Genomic DNA, 20,543 nt, shown 5'->3' with positions numbered 1-20,543 from the left:
TTCTTAATGGAACCATCAATGCCAGTAAAGAACCTTTATTTTCAAGAGCATATAATTTAAATGGATTGAAGTTGAATTGTAATTTGAACATGAACTGCAGGAAATCAGATTTACTGAATAAACATTTTTATTAAAATTTGTAAATTTTCAAATATAATTTTTTTCTTGTTAAAGTCTTAAAAATAAAGATTTCTTTGACTTGAAGTTAAATTAAATTACGAATTTGTGAATTGCGAACTGAAATGAAATTCTCAAGAATTTATTTCTGAATGGCGCTGATCATGAGTATTTAAATTAACTCATTGTCATTGCTTTTTTATAGATTGTGGCTTATTTACAAAACTTAAACAAAATGAACTGCTATTATCACAGAAGGAAAGCAACGAGATGTTGCACTGTTTTGCGTAATTCCTTGTAATCAGGAACTAAACCAACACATGCAAATACACAAAAAATACTATCAGCTCTTGAAAAATGCAGCCCATGAAGATGCAGTCACCAAATTTTGATGGCTCTTTATTTAAAACAAAAAAATTACATGATGAGAGAGGCGGAACAAGCTCAGGAAATGTTGCGAGCTGGATTCAAACTCGTTTCACCTGCATTGGCACCAATGCGCTAACTGCTAGGCAACTGACGTCTCTGTGTGTTATAATTAAACGCTCAAATATTGTCTTTAGCCCCTTAGTCCACACGTATCTGTTTCTGTATTTCTTTCAGATGCTTCATTTGCTTTATTCTCTGTTTCCGTTCTTTCCCTTGATCGTAGGCGTTGCGCCACACATGATCTGTCGCTCAGCACTCTCAGTCTGGGAGGGCTGGGGAAGGCTTTAGAGGGTGCGCAGATGAGACTGCGGGGAAGGGAAAAGCCGCCGCGCGGCTCCCAGTAAAATACTGTTTCAATTATGTGGGAGTCTAAAATAGCGTGGCGGTCTGGCCAGCCGACGCACTCCCCTCCTCTGCCTGCTGACTCGGCCCTTCCCTCGCTTCCCGCACTCATTTTTTCCATGGCTTTTTCGGGAGCCTCTTCCCTCGTTCCCTCCCTCCTTCTCTGAAGAGAGAGTGGGGCAGCACAGCTAATGGCTGTCTCCCTGCGCGACGCCACCGCGGCGGTTAGCTTAGCCCAAAACAGATGTCTGCCTCCTCTCTCACTCCTCTGAGAGGAAAAAGAGAGCGAGAGCCCCCTAATTCTCCAGTTGCAGAGCCTATAGAGAGATGCTAACATGGGTGAGATTAGGAGTTGGAGGGAGGTGCTCTAAGAGTCACTCAAAGCTCACATGAGACTTAATATGTGGTTTAATTTAAGCTGCACTTGGACACATTTTGAAAAAAAAAAAATGCCTTCAACAATGTTCTATTCTAACAAGCACGAGCTTTTCATATTTAAATCGTTGTGTCCTCTGGGAAAAGCACACTACAAAAATTGTTCATGATAAAAGTATTTGACGTAAAAAACAAAGTTGAATCATTCTCTTAAAAGTGGTTCATTCATGATTTTTTTCTGATGTGCCAGTGTAGATGACTGTACCTTAAGGATGTTGACGTAGGGGGAGCCATTGGGCCCATACTGGCTTCCGTTCACCTCGATGTGTTTGAGCCACTGGATGTGTGGCTGAGCATCACTGTACACCTTACAGTGAAACTCCACGTCACTGCCAACCACCACTGTCTGATTGGCCGGGAGTCCCGCCTGTAGGATGGGCCGGTGAGGAGAGCGTTCTGATAGGACAAGAGAGGGGGGCAGTCAGAGGTGAAGTAAAGTTTAAGTTAAAGGTTGAATGTGTGTGTTGCGTGTTCATACCCAGCACGTCGAGTTGGTAAGTGTGTTTGATTGTCCCGTATTTGTTCTGCACCACACACGTGTAGTTCCCTCGGTCAGATGGAACGGCGCTCTCCATGACCAAACTCCACTGCTGATGCCTCAACTAGAGAGAGAGGATGACAGAGACAGAGAGAGAGTTTAAATAATAAAGTGGGACGTTACACATAAGAGGTCCACTTGAATCCTTCCTCAGGTTTTTCTGTCAGCTGAAGAAAAGCAGGTGCTAAATTATCTGTGTCTGTATAAAGTTATGAGTAAGATCCACTGTGCTGATAAATCTGAATTAATTTAGAATTAAGGAACCAAACAGAATGCAGAATTGCAGTAATTAAAATGAATGGAAATTAATTAACCAGATTTTTTAAAACTAGAAACATACAGTATTAACATATTAAGCCTCTCAGATTAGATAGATAGATAGATAGATAGATAGATAGATAGATTAGATAGATAGATAGATAGATAGATAGATAACAGTCTTGTTTTTATTTATTTATTTGGAATTCCTTTATCATCACCAGATGTGGAAAATATGCAGATGGATCCTTCACACACACACACACACACACACACACACACACACACACACACACACACACACACACACACACACACACACACACACACACACACACACACACACACACACACACACACACACACACACACACACACACACACACACACACACACACACTCTCTCTCTTAATTGCATATGGCGTTCTCTCTCTCTTCTCTTGCGCACTGTCTCTTTCTCATTCCTTCTCTACGTACTTCGAAGATCTGAGTGGAAAAAAATGTAACTGTGTAAATATTATGGGCTGTGTTTTTGAACAGTTGCATGGTAACACCAACTGAGAGGGCAACACGCACATAGACAAACACACATGCCTAAGAAAGTTGGCAAGGGCGCCTGTGCCCCCTGCACTCCTCCTCCTCCCCCTTGTCTTCTGGATCCTCACCTCCTCTCAGCTCGTTCTCGCTGGCTCACTCTCACACAGTGAGCCTTTGGTGTTTGCTGATTGACACTGCACGGTATGAGAAATGTGTGTGAGTGTATGTTTGGGAGTAGTTGGCGTATGTGTCCATTCACTTTTTTAAAATCAAGATTTTAGGTTCAAGTCCTGTAACTAGTGAACACATTTATGTTTACCAGTTAATTTTAAACCATCCTGCATTGAGACGAATTAACTCAACCATTAAAAGGTCATAAAGACTACTACTGCTACATAATTAAAAGAACAAGCAAAATGCTGTTAAAATATTTTTTAATAAAATAAACTTTCATAATAGTTGCTAAATGGTTTTTAGAAGGGCTTTAGGCCCTCTAAACTAATCTGAAATTTACTATAAATTAACCCTTAAAATCAGTGATTATATTATATTATGTTATTTTATAATTTTTTTATTAAATTGTTGGTCGACCGATAATTAAACCTTGGACTAAAGGCAAGAAATATTCAGGTTGGAAGCTGAGCCCCCTTGGACTGAAATCCTGGTCAACTTCCCAAAAGTATTTATTTAATGTCAGCTACTCATGTCCAGTGAGAGTATGAGAGGGCAAGAGTTTAATTTAAGACCCTATCTTACTTGACATTGACATTTTGTGTGTGTAAGACATTTATCTCAATGTGTCTGCTGAAAAGAAATGCTGTGAGGAATTCTCAGCTGTTCCTCAATCTACCCGAGCTCTTTATCCAGAGGGAACGGGAGGAGAGGGTTAGTGCATTTATCCCATCCTTCATCAAAAGATAAGAGCTGAAAAGTGTTGTGATGCCGTGCTGTACCCTGCTGATTCAGACACAGAAAAAAAAAAAAAAAAAAAAAAAAAAAAGCACGAGAATGACCCAAGCCAAGGTTCGATAATCAGTCGAAAAGCACTGCTCAAATTCCTCCCGGCATTATGCTGTTAACATATTAAGCCTCTTTAACTCTGATGTCAGACTGGGGTTAGGAGTTAAAACTAGTGCGGTGGATAATAATTCAGTTCAACTGAATTGTGACAGAACTACAGAGAATATTGGGAGTAAAGGGACTCAGGAGGTGGCAAGAAGCTCAGGTCTCTCTTGAGTATGTGTGTGTTTGTGTGTATGTCCAGGATTTATGGCTGTGTCAAAACGGTGCGGGCTCGTTCCGACAGCGGTTCTGTTTAATTTGACCCACAGAGACAGGAAGCGAAAACAACCAGGGCTAGCCATTAAAACGACAAAACTGTTTCTCTATCTCTCTTCTCAATGGAAAGTGGTACAGTTGTCTTACTGGAAACAACATGTTTCACCATTAAAACAAGCCATCGATATTGTACAGACGGCCGGGGTCACTGTGATTTTTCCAAGTAAGACATGGTCCTGGATCAACATATGTTGTTGATCCTGGAACAACATTCTTCTCCGAACATATAGTGCTGACCCTATCCCGAACATATAGTGCTGACCCTATCCCTACTCCTTAACCTAACCCTACCCTGGTAAAAAATCCACCATAAACCAGCACGAATTCCATGCTGGTCATGGCTGGTTTATGCTGGTATAGTGCTGGTTAAGCTGGTGGACTAGAATAGTCATGCTGTTCTCATGCAAAATGAAGCTGTCAGTCACTGATTCCAAATAGTGTATAGTAAAAGGTGTCATTGCAGTAAGGAGCATGACATCTTGTAGTAGACAATAGTGATAGCAAGCACTTTCATCAATTGCTGAAAGATAATTAACTCAACCAAACTCAAGGGCCAAGTGCCCAACTAAAGAGAACACTATCATCATAATGGGGACTTACAAACAACTTACAGACATAGGAAAGAAATAAAGCAAAAATAGTTTATAATAAATTAACATGGTGATGTTGTTTTTGGAGTTGTTTAATGTTTAATCATCACCTGGTGAGATCTTATCTTCCGCCTTAAAACTGATTTTGCTCTGCCAATTAAAAATGTAACCTACATTTTCTCTTAATTAAACAATTTATTGAAATTAATTGAATAATTGTCTTGGTCTTTATTTAACTATGAGCACATACTAAGAAACGTGATATGTAACACATATTTGAGTTTTGTTGTGGCCTTGCTGGGATCATACCAGCACACAGTAGATAACATATGTTGGTCCACCAGCACAGCATCATTCCAAGCTGGTCACAGTATGCCAAATATACTTTTTGCTGGTCAACCAGCACCCGCTTCCCATCAGGGGACCAGCAAACCATCAACCAGCATCCCATTCTGGGAGCCATCAACCAGCATTCCATTCTGGGAGCCATCAACCAGCATCCCATTCTGGGAACCATCAACCAGCATCCCATTCTTGGAGCCATCAACCAGCATCCCATTCTGGGAACCATCAACCAGCATCCCATTCTTGGAGCCATCAACCAGCATCCCATTCTGGGAACCATCAACCAGCATCCCATTCTTGGAGCCATCAACCAGCATCCCATTCTGGGAACCATCAACCAGCATCCCATTCTTGGAGCCATCAACCAGCATCCCATTCTGGGAACCATCAACCAGCATCCCATTCTTGGAGCCATCAACCAGCATCCCATTCTGGGAACCATCAACCCATTCTGGGAACCATCAACCAGCATCCCATTCTGGGAACCATCAACCAGCATCCCATTCTTGGAGCCATCAACCAGCATCCCATTCTGGGAACCATCAACCCATTCTGGGAGCCATCAACCAGCATCCCATTCTGGGAGCCATCAACCAGCATCCCATTCTTGGAGCCATCAACCAGCATCCCATTCTGGGAGCCATCAACCAGCATCCCATTCTGGGAACCATCAACCAGCATCCCATTCTGGGAACCATCAACCAGCATCCCATTCTGGGAACCAGCAGAACAGCAACCCATGGTGGTCCCAGCATGCAAAACATACCTTATGCTGGTCACCAGCAATGCTGGATTTTTCAGCAGGGATACCCACAACTTATCCGAGTGGGATAGAACATCGCTAAATTACACACTTGACTTTTAAACATATTTTTACGCATTAATGAATAACTAATTGCACCCAAGCACTTAATAAAGACATACATATACTGCTGTGGCTTACAGACAAAAGAGACATTTGTCGGTGGATTAGTGATTCAGCATTTCATTACTGATGCTCGAAGCATGGTGGTCCCGGAGAGAACTGCGACTGAAATTGAGTCATCTCTCGGAGGACGTAACGGTCTTTCTCCACTCGCTCGTCAATTGAGCTGTTGAATATGTTGCGAGCTGCACACGCTCTCAAATGCAGCGTTTTCACAAAACATCAGTGTGTATGTGTTCGTGAGGTGTGACTAACCCACAGTGCCACAGATTAGCATTCTAACAATGCGACTTCGGCTGCCATATGTGAGCATGAAAAAAGCCACGCCTCCCCCTGTCAATCAAGATCTATAAATCGCCACGGCAACACCCTCTCAGAACCTCCCCCTTCTGATGACTCAATAGAGAGCTGACCTCTGACCTTAGAACCCTGCCAGTCAGGGACAGAAAGTGTCTGAGGTGTGTGTGTGTGTGTGTGTCTGTTTGTAAGTGTGTGTTTGTGTTAATGTGTGTGTGGCTCTTTGAAGGGGAAAGCTGTGGGAAAGTCAACTGTCTAAACAAAACCATGGATCGTTTCAAACAATGAGAGTACGGCATGTGACTCATTTTCTTGCATTTAAAACTCATTCTGCAATCTTAACGCATTTAGTCAGCAATTAACGTCGCCAGAGAGGTAGTCAAACTTGCAACCAGCTCCAGCGCCAATAGAAACATAATCACACCATTATTGTTCCCCTTGCCATGCAGGAAAGAGCTTTAAGATGCTGATCTCCTAGAGAACTCCTCGTGTTTAATTTAGCATGACGCTCTGCGTTTTAACACATCGTCGAGTGCGTTATCAAGCCATCAGGCCTGTCATATCCACACACACACACACACACACACACACACAAAGGAAGCACAAATACTTACACACATATATATAAGAGCCGTGACTTTTAGCCTTGGTCTTAATAGAGACAGAAGATATTTAGGGTGAGCTGTCAAGCCCCTGTGTATTTGTGTGTTAAATAAAGCTATTATGATGCTGTCAGAGATCTCTATGCCAACAGTGACTGTGCTGATGCGGAGAGCAGGTCTAGTATAAAGAATGACCCTGGGTCAGTGCGGACCCCTGGTGTGTGTATACGTGTGTGTTTTTGTAAGGGCGGGATGGTCACTCTATGGCTACGGAGAGGTGAAGAGGTCAATGTTTTGTTTCTAAATGTCTCTCTTAGGAGACACTGGTTATATTCTATACGTACAGGTCAATGCAAAGCAAGGCTGTGTTAAAGAATCTAATTGTGTGAATGCGTGTGTGTGTGCAAAAGTCACTCAGAAGGTCCCAGTTGTTGACTTAGTTTCAGGGTTTTCTCTTAAATTTCTGTTAATTTAGAAACAAATGAGGCAATTGTTGACACACAGTTGTAGTATACCGCTATGAAACAAATGTGGATAGCATCAGAAGAACTTGATGAGAAATGCTTCATATTGAGACTTTCCTATCTTGGCAAATCAACTAAAAACTACTACAGATTTTCATCTGAAATGTTCATCTTAAGATCTCATCTGAAACTCCATAGGACATTACTAGTGAAATTACTGGTGTCTTTTTCTCAAGAGAAAATTCTGTAAATGTGTTTAGTAAAAGTCTCAATTTGTTCTCAATGCTATCTAGAAGAAACAATTGAGAGAGAAGATCTCATTTGTGATTTTTCTTTCCTTTGGGGAAAATATGTGCTTCAAAATATGTGAAAAATGTCATATTTAAAGGACAGTTCACCCTAAAATGTAAATTCTGTCATCATTAACCCACACTCATGTAGCTCCAAACCTGTATGGCCTGTATGACTTTGAACCGTTTTGGACACCATTGACTGAACAAAGAGAACCCTCAACAATAAAAAAAAATAAAAAAAACATCTTCTTTTATGTTCCACAGAAAAAAATGTAAGTTTAAAACAACATGAGGGTGAGTAAATTATGACAGAATAATTTTTTTGTGGGTGAACTATCCCTTTAATTGTGTGTGTGTGTGTGTGTGTGTGTGTGTGTGTGTGTGTGTGTGTGTGTGTGTGCTTGGGTCATTGCGTGTGTGGGTCATTGAGTGCTCAGGAGCAACAGCCCTGAGAGATGAAAGATTGGTAATAAAAAAAAATTTATCTAAAGAATCAGTGGACGCTCTCCAATACACGTCACAAACAACACACGCGCACAAACGTATCGACACATAAATAACAAGACCACACAGAACTGTGTGTTCCTCTGCTCTTTCACAGAGGAACAGCAACAGGTGGACGTATCCTCTAGAGGCGACAAGCAAATAAACTACAGAGAGAGAGAGAGAGAGAAAGAGAGAGAGAGCTCTTGAAGGAGCAAATGTTGGGGATCTGCGTGAATTATTACTAATTGCTGCTGACTCTTATTATCTGTAATCCTAAACACACAATCACATATTTGCACATACACACGGACATGTTCTTAATCGATATTCCTGTTGCCTTACTTTAATCCCGCCCATTCTCTGCTCTCCTTTTAATTCCTTGCCATTTTTCAGCCAATGGATGGAGGGCGTGGGATTGCCAGCAGCGGGACAGCGGAACTTCACCGTATTGGCGGCAGGAACGGCCAACAATTTCTTCTCCATCCGGTCGGAACGGGTCCAGTATGGAGCTTCTGTTGGACAGAAATATAAACATGAGAATCAAATCACATGCTGCTGAAAATGTATGTTATGAAAGTTATGAAAGATAACCAAAACATTTGAATGTACAGTACATGAATCCATAGGTGCAAATGGAGCTCTATATAAGTGTATGTTGACATGCAGTGCTATTTTTCAGGGGGTAGGGTGTTCCCTCTCCGGGAGTCTTCGTGTGGGTGAATGTTTATGGAAAGATTTTTCTTGTGCGCTCTGTGGCAGCGTCAGACTGGCTGCCTAAATCCCAGACTGAATTCAAATTTGTTTGGAAAAGCAAACACACTTACATACACTCTTACGTGAGTGTGAGGAGTGTGCTCTTGCAGAAGATTCCCAGTGTTAAATCCTTCACAGAGCCATGATCGCACAATGTGGATTCCTAATAACAACAGCCCATTATAATAACGGACCAATTTTCCTTCATTTAATCTTCCCACAAATTTAGTCTATAATGTTGACTGTCATGTGGTCGGGTCTGTGTTTATGCTTCCTCCTAGTAGCTAATGCCAAATATCAGAGCATACTTACAGTAACATTCTTTAGCTAAAACAATAATAGTCATTATTTTCATTTTCAGACAAGTCTTGTACTTTGTAAGTGTGCGTGTGTCTTTAAGAGATTGAGTAAACATACTTTCATCCCTCCTCAAACAATTAACTCCAGATCCGATCAACCCGCGAACTTGGCGATTAAACCCACAGACGCCACATTTCGCTCCAGACATACATACATCTGTGAGCGCACACACACATACAGTACACACAATAAACCCATTAACTAGACTGAATATAATTCTCTTGTGCATTATTTGCTCACACTATCAGATTGTTAATGTGAAGGGTGATTGGCAGGCTGGCATTTCTTTTGGCATAACTGACACACTGCTGCCTACATACAACACACACACACTCACTCTCTCTCCCAGTTAGCGCTGCATACTCAAATGGTCAGTGGAACAGTCAGGAGAACCCAGCATGGACCTGGCCCCTATGTGTGTTTGTGTGTGTGTGTGTGTGTGTGTGTGTGTGTGGTTTGCCATTTTATAGAGTTCAATACAGACAATTTGAGCTTTGAAGTGGGAACCGCGAATCTACAGTGACCCAACTTTTTTTTTTTCCATTTCTTTTATTCCACAGCCAAAAAAAAGCCATCAAAGTGCAGTTCAACTCCACACAGCTGATATTACGCACAGCTTGCTTCAGTCAGCCAAACTGAGAGCAGTAACCAGCACTGCATCATTAAGATATTACAGAATGATGTCATCAGATGTCACACGACCTCAACTCTTCTCAAATGTTCCAGAGAGCCCAGACCTCACAGCTCTCAGCTCCAGCGCGCTCTCAGCTCTCTCTCTTTCTTAATTAGAGCTGGATTACTAGTCATTAAACTCTAAAGGGGTTTTGGTTTTTCGCTTAATCCCTCGTTTCATGCCCTCCCCTCAACCCCTCAACCCTCCCCCAACCCCGATCCCACCACAACAGACAGATGTGTTAGCTTTCCCTTCCCTCTCTCTTTCTTTAAGAAATCACAAATGAGATCTCTTTCAAATCTCTGTAGTTTCTCCTACAAAGCAATGATATTAAAGAAAGATCAAATGGAGAATGTCTCCTGCATCTCAAATGTTTCCCTCAGAGAAAGACTCACAGCAATCTTGTAGAGTTTCAGAGATCCTGTGTTATTTAACTATTATATATATACTATTACAATAGTATTTTAATGTTTTTTTAATAAGCTTTAATTTTTATATTTTCAGTTTTTATTTAAATTTTTGTTTAGGTTTGAGTAATTTTAATATGTGCTTTTGTCAGTTGTATTAGTGAAAAAAATAAGTATTTTAGTTGTAATACTTCAGCTTATTAAACTTATTCAGTAAGTTCCCGAGGCAACATTTCTAAAAAAAAAATTAGTTTTGCGAGTTTAAGTTTTCCATCTAATATTTATTATTTATTTAATTTTAGCTTTATTTCAATTACCAACAAATATATTTTTTATAGTTTTAGTTAACAATAACAACACTGAAGAGATCTTAATGTGCTCAGTTTTTCCAAGATATCAAAGTCTGCGAGATTTCAATATTTACTCAAACGTTTCTCAACAAATTGAAAAAATCCAGGCTTTGCTATGCCTTTGATTTATTTGTTTATCTCTATACACTTATTCTATACAACTTTTTTTTTTTCATTTGTCTCTATTTTTATTTCTCCTAGGGGATTTTTAAGAAACATCTGAGACAAAATGTATACCGGTACTTATGCAAAGCATAACGGGGAGATTTGGAAGAGCAAAGTTTGTTGTCGTGTCTGATTAGTCACCGAATCCTTCTTTTCAATTAACCTTTTGAAAATGGTTAACAAACAACTTTTAACAAATCACTGGATCATTCTTAGGGCATGACTGATTTGAATATCAGATATTCTGATTCTCTTGCTACTGTATATTGACATGTTTGCCTGTATAGACATTTATCAGAATGTTAAAAAAAAAATTCAAATGTCAGTTGGGTCACTGAAATAAACACTAAAACACAGAAAAAACATCTTCCTCTAGTTTCTTTCTTTAGTTGTTATACACATAGTTGAAGATATTGTGGCTTTTTCTGAGATTTTTAGTCGCATTTCAGTTGATGCTATTAGACTTTAAACTATTTCTCTTCTTTTCCCTTTCTTCTCTCTCCATCTCTCGTGAGAATTTGCATTTTTGTATCAAGTGGGGGAAAAGTAGCTGATGAAATGAAATGCAAGCTATCCCCAGCTAAGAAAGACAGCAATCCCATGCATTTATTGCAAAACAGAGACATCTCGTGAAATCTCAATCAAAAAAAGAGGATTGAAATGAGAAATAAGAGGGTGAAACACACCATTTCCATTACCTGCATCGTCCTCATCTTCATCATAGTCCTCATCATCACCAGAGGACAGCGAATCTAAGAGAGACAGGGAGATGGAGAGAGCGATTACTACACAGCACAGTGGCCTTTATGTTTGAACAATGAACCTATTCATATGATCTGCAAAATGAGGAAAATAAACTGATAACAAATCAAAACCAATTACTGCACACACACACACACACCCTCAAACACTCACACACACAGAGCGGGTAATGGATGGCAGATGTTAGCCGAGATTCAGTGATATTTCTGACAACAGCTGTATTTTTACACACATGTCCTGAAATACACACACACAAACACACTCCCGTATCCTGCTTCTAAATGAACTTATTCAGAGGGAGAAAAAAACCCCACTGTGACCCTGAATAGGAGATTATTCTGTCTTCAGCTCCTCCTCTGTGAACATTTACACAGGTAAAACTGTAGACCACACACTCCTAAAATACCAGTGGAGCGTGAAATCCAACACTAGGCCTATTTAGTACTAAAGATATGCTGTTACCGGGACACTAAAGCTTATTCTGTGTGTGTGTTAGTTTCACCAAACCATCAGATGTATGCTATATTTTCACATTTTTGTGGCTTTACAGTCTTCATTGGCTACTGGGGGTTTATGTTGTATATATTTTTTGAGTTATGATGGCTTGTGTTGTTGTTCTGTGGTGTTTCATGTTTTTAAAGGATTAATACACCCCAAAGTTAAAAATTACCACAACGTCACGGACAAAACCCATGCAAACCAATGTTTCATGCCATTGATTGTCAAACCTGGCGTGAAAAATCATAAGACATATGCTTCATGCATACCACTTTATTTACAAAATATTAATCTTCAACGCGCGTTCACGTGAGCACCACTAAGCATGAGTATCGTGTTGACGAGAGAGCGTATTTAGTAAATAAAGTGGTAAATTATGTTTTTTTGTGTGCAAACAAAGTACTCACGTCGCTTTATTAAATTGAGGTTAAACTGGAGTCACATGGATTACTTTCATGATGTCTTAACTACTTTTCTAAGTTTTGAAAGTGGTAGTTGGGTAGGCTGTCAATGGAGGGGCATAATGCTCTCAGATTTCATTAAAAAGATCTTTATTTGCGTTCCGAAGATGAACGAATGTTAGGGGTGTAACGGTACATGTATTCGTACCGGACCGTTTCGGTACAGAACTTTCGGTACGGTTCACATGTGCACCGAATGCAATCTTTCACGTAAATTAGGCTAGTTTTGTGTGCGGAACATGCGTCAATTCCGAGTTTCCACACGAACATATTAAGTGTCGGAAGTCTCCGCGTTGCACTGGTTAAATCTGATTAATCGTTTTTGTGATTCAAATAACGTTACATGTAAAATATTACCATAAAATCTGTCTTCCTGTGTGCGGAAATTTGTTTATGTTGCTGTGACAACGAAACGCGTGCATGAGCGCTTGTTGCTCCATGCGTGCTGATGTGCTCATCTGTTGACATTTCCAAATGCCTTTCAGTTGCTTAATAAAAGCGGGCTTTCCACACAAACAAACGTACATGTGTCATTAGTATGAGAAAAAACATATCTTTATGCCTGTCGGGCTTGGGTCGGGTTCGGTTACTGCTGTCTAAAATCTACTGCCTAAAATTCGGCCCGATCACCACATACAGCCTCTCGCTAGCTAGCGTCATGGCCAATATTGGTTTAAGAGTATTTTATTTAGTGGAGAACTTTGCAGCAGTATTTTATTTCTTATTCTTTTTTTATTTTATATATTTTTTATTAATTATATTTTATTAAAAAGTGTTTTAAAAAAAAAGTGTAAACAAATTGTTAAAAAAAGTTTATAGTAAACAACCAGCAGTTTAATGTTTTGCATTTCTTTCCCTTACTGTACCGAAAATGAACCGAACCGTGACTTTAAAACCGAGGTACGTACCGAACCGTGATTTTTGCGTACCGTTACACCCCTAACGAATGTCTTACGGGTTTGGAACGACGTGAGGGTGAGTAATTTTAAATGAACTATCGATGTAAAGATATGTTGTGTGTTGCATGTTGCTGTCTGTCAGTGTGTCTGGTAGCGGTGTCTAGTGTTAAAGTCTGCAGAACAGGATATTGCTGTCTTGTGGACATTTTATCGGCATGCAATAATTGGTGCAGGTTGTGTGCCCGTTTCACTTTTTTCCCTCCGTCTTTCTCCAGACGTTGCGCTGCGTTTGCCCTGGCCTAATGCCAAACACATGTTGGTAAAAAAAAAAAAACTCTCCCTGTGCTCTTACTTTTTCCATCTGCTTTAAATGATAAAGAGATTCCAGATAATTACATTCTAATTAGTTGTCAATGAGCAGCTCAGCTTGTGTCCTCGAGTTTACAGAACCAAAGATCACTCCACGCTACCATTTAAACACACACACACACATTACAAACAAACGCACGCGCCCCACAAAAAAATCATGTAATGTCTGTTTGTCTTAAGAGTTTAATGATATCTTTTTTGTTACAGTATGAACCTGCAGTATTTAGTATGTATCAATGTATCAACAGCATCATTAGCAATTTTAAACATGTTTTTCTTAACTCATTATTTGATTGGACAGCCAAACGTTAAATTATTTTTACATATTTAAAAATATATATTTTTTCAATTGTTAATTTAATTATAATTAGCAAATGTTTTTATTTAAAAAAATAATTAAATAACACCAATTAATTATTATATATTAATTATTAATGAACTAAAAATTGAACACTAGGGCTACTAAACAGCACTCGCTCACTGAAACGTGTAGCACTGCATAATGCAAACTGCACCACATAATATTTTTATATAATAACAGACATTATACAGTCTATTGCGCAGTAAGCAGTGTTCAGATTCCATTCTTCAAGGTTTGTATTGTAAAAGATAATAATACCTGACAGGCCAGTTCAATGGGCCATGTGTGATGCACAGACAAACAACAACTCTAGTGTCTATTCTAAATATTGTCACACAGATTTTAATTTGTAGTGACCAAAATATGCTATTTTCCTCCCTACTTCTCCAAAGAGGCCCTATTTTACAACACCCTCGTTTTTATTCTGGCAAAACCATACACAGTTTAAAACAACCCAGTTACTTTGGAATATTAAGCAACATGCAGCCTTTGAATGAGTGTTATTGTGCTTGTTTGATAAACGTCAAGTCAGCCTGTAGGTGTGTGCTGGGAGTATGTCTCAAGACCTATTTGCCTGTTGAGAACAAGTCTGACTGGTGAGTTTCCAATTAATGTTTTGCGTGCCTGAGCTTGTGCACCAAAGTCTACTGCAGGGAAGGAACAACAAGACTGCTACTTAAGTATTATTAGGAGAGAGAAGGAGAGACTGACCGGTGACTCTGACGGTGTAGTTGCTTAGCAGCATGCTGCTGTGGGCATGTTTACAGGAGTACACCCCCGAGTCTTCATAGGAGACGTTGATGATGTGAAGCACTTTTTGCCCCACCCGCGTACGGTTGCTAGGAGACACGGTGTTGCCATCTTTCTGCCACACGATGGGGAGCAGGAAGTCATGCGGTGTGCAGGACAGATCCACGGTGTCCCCGACTCCTGCCACGTAGTCATCCAGAAACACTTCCACCTCACTCGACACCCAGTCTAACAGAGAGAAAAAAGAGAGAGACATGTTAATGAATTAATTAAATCTGCAGTTAACGAAATTACCGAAAACAAAGTTATGTCACGAAACTCTAGATGGCACAGGCAGATATGTCCTTAACTCAATCCGCTTGCAAACACAACATTCTTTATAGGGCGCAGCTGATTGGTTCCTGCTGTATCAGTAGCCAATGAGCTTGCTGCTCAACCTTAAAATACTTTAAGTACTTGCTGTAGCAGTTGCAGTGCACTTTCAGAAACCCTCCACCTTCCCCAGCTCCACCTGTATAGATCTTCTACGGGTAATTCATGTATGCTATATTGCACAAGCCAACCATGGTAATGGATATGAGAGTTGTCATGACAGAAATGTGGATATTTTATCTGAAGTGAATTAAAGTGTGTTGAAGGAATGTATTTAATTGGTTTGATTTACATTGTAAGTCTATGTAAACTCCCTGGCATCACTGTACTCTTACCGACAGCAAGTAGAACGCAAAAAGCTTTTTTCCCCACTCGACTATTGTAAGGGTGTAGAAACAGTTTAAAATAAACCTTGCTTAGCAAGTTAGGGAAAGTTGACGTTTATATATAGCTAACATTTAAGTAGCTAATGAAATTGTACAAGCGTTTGATGATAACTCATACATAACTCTGAGATTTGTTAGATATGATAGTATGTTAACATACAGTAAATTCCCAGGGAATCGAACCCATTTTGTACTCTAACCCTTAATTAACAATTATTGTTGTTATTTACATCTAAAAATAAAATTTAAAAAAAGTTTCCAAAAGGGGGGTTTCAAACCGATGCTATTGAAGCACCAATTTTGGTTCCCCAAAGAACCTTTCTGTGAACAGTTCTTAAAAGAACTATTTTTTCTTCATGTGAAAAATATTTTAATTATCTGAAGAAACTTTTTCCATTAAGTAACTTTTGTCCATTGGAAAGTTTCCATGGATGTTAAAGGTTCTTAGTGGAACCATCAATGGCAATAAAGTACCTTTATTTTTAGAGTGTTGTAGAGTTTGACAGGCAGATCTACAATTAATTTAAATAACAAAATCACAACATTTTTGCTAAAAATCACAGAAACGCACAGCAGGAATAATAAACAAACAAATATGTTTATTAACCACCCCGGTGAACGCCATGGAGCGCCCGCTGAGGTACAGAAATGCAGCATGCTGGAATAATTATTCCACCTATCACAGTTTCCTTCATTTTCCTCGTAAACCCTGGATTCCTTTCTGTAGCATCTCTATCACTCTCTTATTCTCTCTTTTCAAAGTGACATTCATCTCTGGGAAGAGCGGTGACAGACTTACAAAGGATTGATATATTTGATAGATGTTGCGCTTGTGCGTGTGTGTATGAGGTCAGGAGTGTGTTGGCAGACGGCTTGCAGACAAGACTAAGCTTGAGTAGAATACAGAATCGGGCATATGAATTATAGATCGCCCCGCTACATGCGAACGCATACACACATGCTGTTAAAGTGCGAAGTCCAAAAACACCACTCTGTCTGAGGCTGTCTGAAGGCCACGTGAAGTGTTAATATCTCTTTGATCACTTCTCATATCAGTTCTTGTGTGTTTCACTCTTGAACGCTGTCACATCTGCTTCTCCGTCCCCTTTTTCTACCTTTCATCTTGTCTTTCACTCATTTCTCTACCCCCCCCCCCCCCCATACCACTCGAATCCGAAGGTACCACAGCGCTGACATCAGATGGCGGCTCCTTCAGAGAATAACACACTGCTGTGTGTGTGTGTGTGTGTCTATTCTATATCCTGTGAAGGAGAGGGAAGTGTGTGTGCTTGTGTAACATATGCTGGGCCCAGTGAAAGACACTAATGTGCGTGGGGGAAGGGGTTATAAATAAATATCATAAATGGCTACTGTGTGTTCCCATATTTCCCAGGAGGAGAGTGGAGAATAGAGCCAGTGTGAGCGCTGAGGTTTTACAAGGCTGATATAGAAACCTCTTGAGGGCCACAGATCAGGTGAGATTTTGCCTTTTATGAAGACTTACAGCCTTGGTTTACTCTGTAAGACTATGCAAGCCTCCTCAGTCACTGTGCTATGAAATGCATAATGCAAAGTATGCATCTGTTAGCATTTCCATTATTGCAGTTGCTCAGGTAAAGTACGGTCCCGAAGCATGTGATTGGAAATCTGCTGTTTGTGAGTCGTAAATGTCATGTGACTAATGAGCCACAGGATATGACATCTTGACAACACTGATTTGCTAAAGGCAAGACTAGTTCGCTAGAATTCAGAAGTGGTCAACCATCCTGGATGTGATCCGTTGGCATAAAACACACAAATGTCCTGGCCTTCGTGACCACAACGCTACCTACCTATCATACTTTCTCTCTATAATCAGCTTCATGTATTTTCATAATCATTCAAGCACCCATTTATATTCAGCACACACTTGCATGCATTGAGGACAGTTTTTCCTTTGATCAAGCGGAAAAGATGAAAGGTTTTTTTTGTGTTTTGCCAGAGTTGTGCGGGGTAATATGTGAGATGTGATTTAAAACCTGCTGCCATGGGCAACACAGCAGTTACTGGAATATATCTGACTGCTTTTATGATACATGAATCAGGTCAACACTCAGTGTGTTTGTGTGAGAAGGGCATTTTTTAGCAGTAGTTTTGGGGTCAAAAGTTTGGGATTCGTAAGATTAAGATTCTCACTAAAGTAGCTTTTATTTGATCAAAAATACAAGCAAAAACAGTATTCTATTTGAATATATAAAATTAAATTTATTTCTGCTATGGCAAAGCTGAATTTTCAACGTCATTACTCCAGTCTTCAGTGTCACATGATTCTTCAGAAATCATTCTAATATGCTGATTTGGTGTTTAAAGGGTAACTAAACCCAAAACAACTTTTTTTGTTGAGGATCTGTAAGACTGGGGCTTTATTAATGCTGTTCATTGATTCAAGTAATTTTTTGACATTTGGGTATAAAGTGTTTTAATTCTACAATATGTGGTGTAAAAACGTCTGAGTGCTGCCCTCTTCAGGTTGAACGGTGGCTATTGCAGTTGATTTTTCCTATTGGAAGTTGTGGGGCTCTGTGACGTAAGAGGGTACCAGCTAACCTGCCCTTGCCTACAGAGAGACGCGTCTCAGGTGCCCCCCCCTCCCAAATTTTTTTTTCCATTTAAAAAATAAATATATATAGGCTATATAGATTTACAAAGACATCAAAGAGAGGTGAGAGGTGGTTAATGTGGACTCTTGATTTATTCGTTTGCACTCACTCACTCACCATGTGATAAATGTATGTACGACTAACAGTCTCTGGTTCCACTTGTTTTGGGTGTTGCAACAATGCGACAGGTTAAAACAAGAGAGTGAGGGGGAGGATAGAGGGTGTGTGGACACACACACACACACACACACACACACACACACACACACACACACACAGTCAGTCACAGTCATGGCTTAACGCACAGGTACGTGATCTATTGTGACACAGTGTAATCAATACATGCAGCTGATTTATAGCAGGTAATTAGTCTGCACCTTTATCTACTCTCTCTCACACATACTCACACACACACACACACACACACACACACATACACACACCGACCTGACCTGTGCCAGTATGCTCTTTTGCCGTTTCCCGCTGCTTTCAGCCGTTTGGCGTGACACACTCTCAGTCAACAACCCCTACGGTCATCTGACCTTCAGACTGAACACAACATACACACACAGTCTCATGCACACTTCTTGCATGCTACAATCTGGTTACTTTAAAGGATTATCTTTCTGGAGCTAAAGTCTGCGTCCACTGTACGAGACGTAGATGTCGGATGTAGGAACCTCACGTTTCTGAGCCAGATCCTCCTCTAAATGAGACTGGCAGGAGAGAAAAAAAAAGAAAGAAGCAATCGGCGATTAGGATTACGACAGAAAGAGAGGTGGGCGGAGAAGAGTTTGCAGCTTGTTACCTCTTTTATTCTGTCCTGTTGAGGCGTGTGTGTGTGTGCGATGGAGTGCCCCTGAGGAAAGTTTAAGAAAGCTGCTGCAACCAAAAATAAAGCCTTGTCCACACACACACACACACACACACACACACACGCTCTAATTAGGAACGGAAGCTGGATGTTTTCTGAAGATCCAGACCCCATCCAGAGTCTGAGCCAAACCCTTTAAGAACACACACATGCGCATATTAAATAAACATAACTTGCTTTATCTCTGTGCTAAAAAGAAAATCATTTTCAACACATACATGTCTACACACCCTCAAATAGTCACACACACGCTGAAACGGACACACAGGTTGTAATCAGTGATTGGACCATCTTAATTGTCATTCCATAGACGAACTGGCCTAGTTTCAAACCCTGCACACTGTACAGAACACACACTCAAAACACACTGCAGTAGCTTGAACACATGCTCTTAATCTAAAGTAGCATCAGCAAATCTTTGGATATTTCACAAACTTATTTTTTCCAAATCATTTCTTAAGTAGTTTTCTTACAAGTGGGATTAACAAAATGTGTTGTATGATCCTTTGAACAATAGAAACTGTTTCATTAGGAGTGGAAATTAAGGCTTGTTCTTGACCCTAACCCTAAATGTTACATTTATTAGGACACACTCCCAATATTCACATTAGTAGTCAAATATGTTATATTTTAAATATTTGGTGACATCCTTTGACTGTAGTATTTAGTAACAGTTTATTTTACACTGTCCTTGTTACACATTACATGTGCTTATTACAGCAAAAACTTAACTATGTGTAAATACAAGAAACAAACCCTCAACTAAACCCTATAACTGTAACCCTATAGTAAACACGTTGTTAATTAATGTTACTCAGTACTTAATTGTATAATTACAGCGTAACAAGGACAGCATAAAAAAGTGTAACCCAATATTTATTTGTTGTGTAATTTAGACCAAGAGAGAACAATAGAGCAGTCAACAATATCCGCCCATATACATTTCAAGGGCCAATACAATACTGATATAGGCCTATATATATATACATATATATCATTGTCTGATTCCTCATCCTGGCCAATATATATTGGTGTATCACTACTAAATTGTTGTATGTCAAAGGTGTGCTGTAAAGCCCAATAAGTTGTCTTAACTCTCTGAACAAAGTTAAAAAATGTCATTGTGATGATGACAGAATAAGAAGTGAGCAGAGTGAGATGTTACTCTTTCAACTCTGTGACCTCAAATTGCCCTTAAGGAAAACACAAGCGATCAAGCAAATACACACACAAACAAGTCACCTCTCCATGGCCTCTGCCCTTCCCCCTCTGTCTTTTAGTATGAATAGAAATATAGCAATTTCAACGAGAGAGAGAGAGAGAGAGAGAGAGAGAGAGAGAGAGAGAGAGAGAGAGAGAGAGAGAGAGAGAGAGAGAGAGAGAGAGAGAGAGAGAGAGAGAGAGAGAGAGAGAGAGAGAGATGGGGTATTACTGGGCAGGAAAAGTACTAATCCTCTGCCTTGCTTCC

General features: G+C 39.9%; 1 protein-coding gene across 11 annotated transcripts in view; it reads right to left on the bottom strand.

The window, feature by feature from the left end:
• The window catches only part of fgfr3 (fibroblast growth factor receptor 3), a 42,934-nt gene that overhangs the window by 12,911 nt on the left and 9,480 nt on the right, over nt 1–20,543 (bottom strand). For 6 of the 11 annotated variants that reach the window (XM_079634886.1, XM_079634884.1, XM_079634888.1 and 3 more), the window contains exons 3-7: nt 14,766–15,032; nt 11,391–11,456; nt 8,339–8,508; nt 1,802–1,925; nt 1,529–1,719 (exon numbers count right to left, since the gene is read on the bottom strand). In XM_079634886.1, the coding sequence (XP_079491012.1) occupies nt 1,529–1,719; nt 1,802–1,925; nt 8,339–8,508; nt 11,391–11,456; nt 14,766–15,032 (818 nt within the window). The remainder of the gene's footprint in view (nt 1–1,528; nt 1,720–1,801; nt 1,926–8,338; nt 8,509–11,390; nt 11,457–14,765; nt 15,033–20,543) is intronic. The other 5 variants (XM_079634891.1, XM_079634883.1, XM_079634882.1 and 2 more) reach the window with 1 other exon arrangement.

The sequence above is a fragment of the Phoxinus phoxinus genome (assembly GCF_949152265.1).
Source record: "Phoxinus phoxinus genome assembly, chromosome: 14".
Lineage (NCBI taxonomy): Eukaryota > Metazoa > Chordata > Actinopteri > Cypriniformes > Leuciscidae > Phoxinus > Phoxinus phoxinus.
The sequence above is the reverse complement of the archived record's forward strand: the minus strand, read 5'-3'. Positions and strand labels throughout refer to the sequence as shown.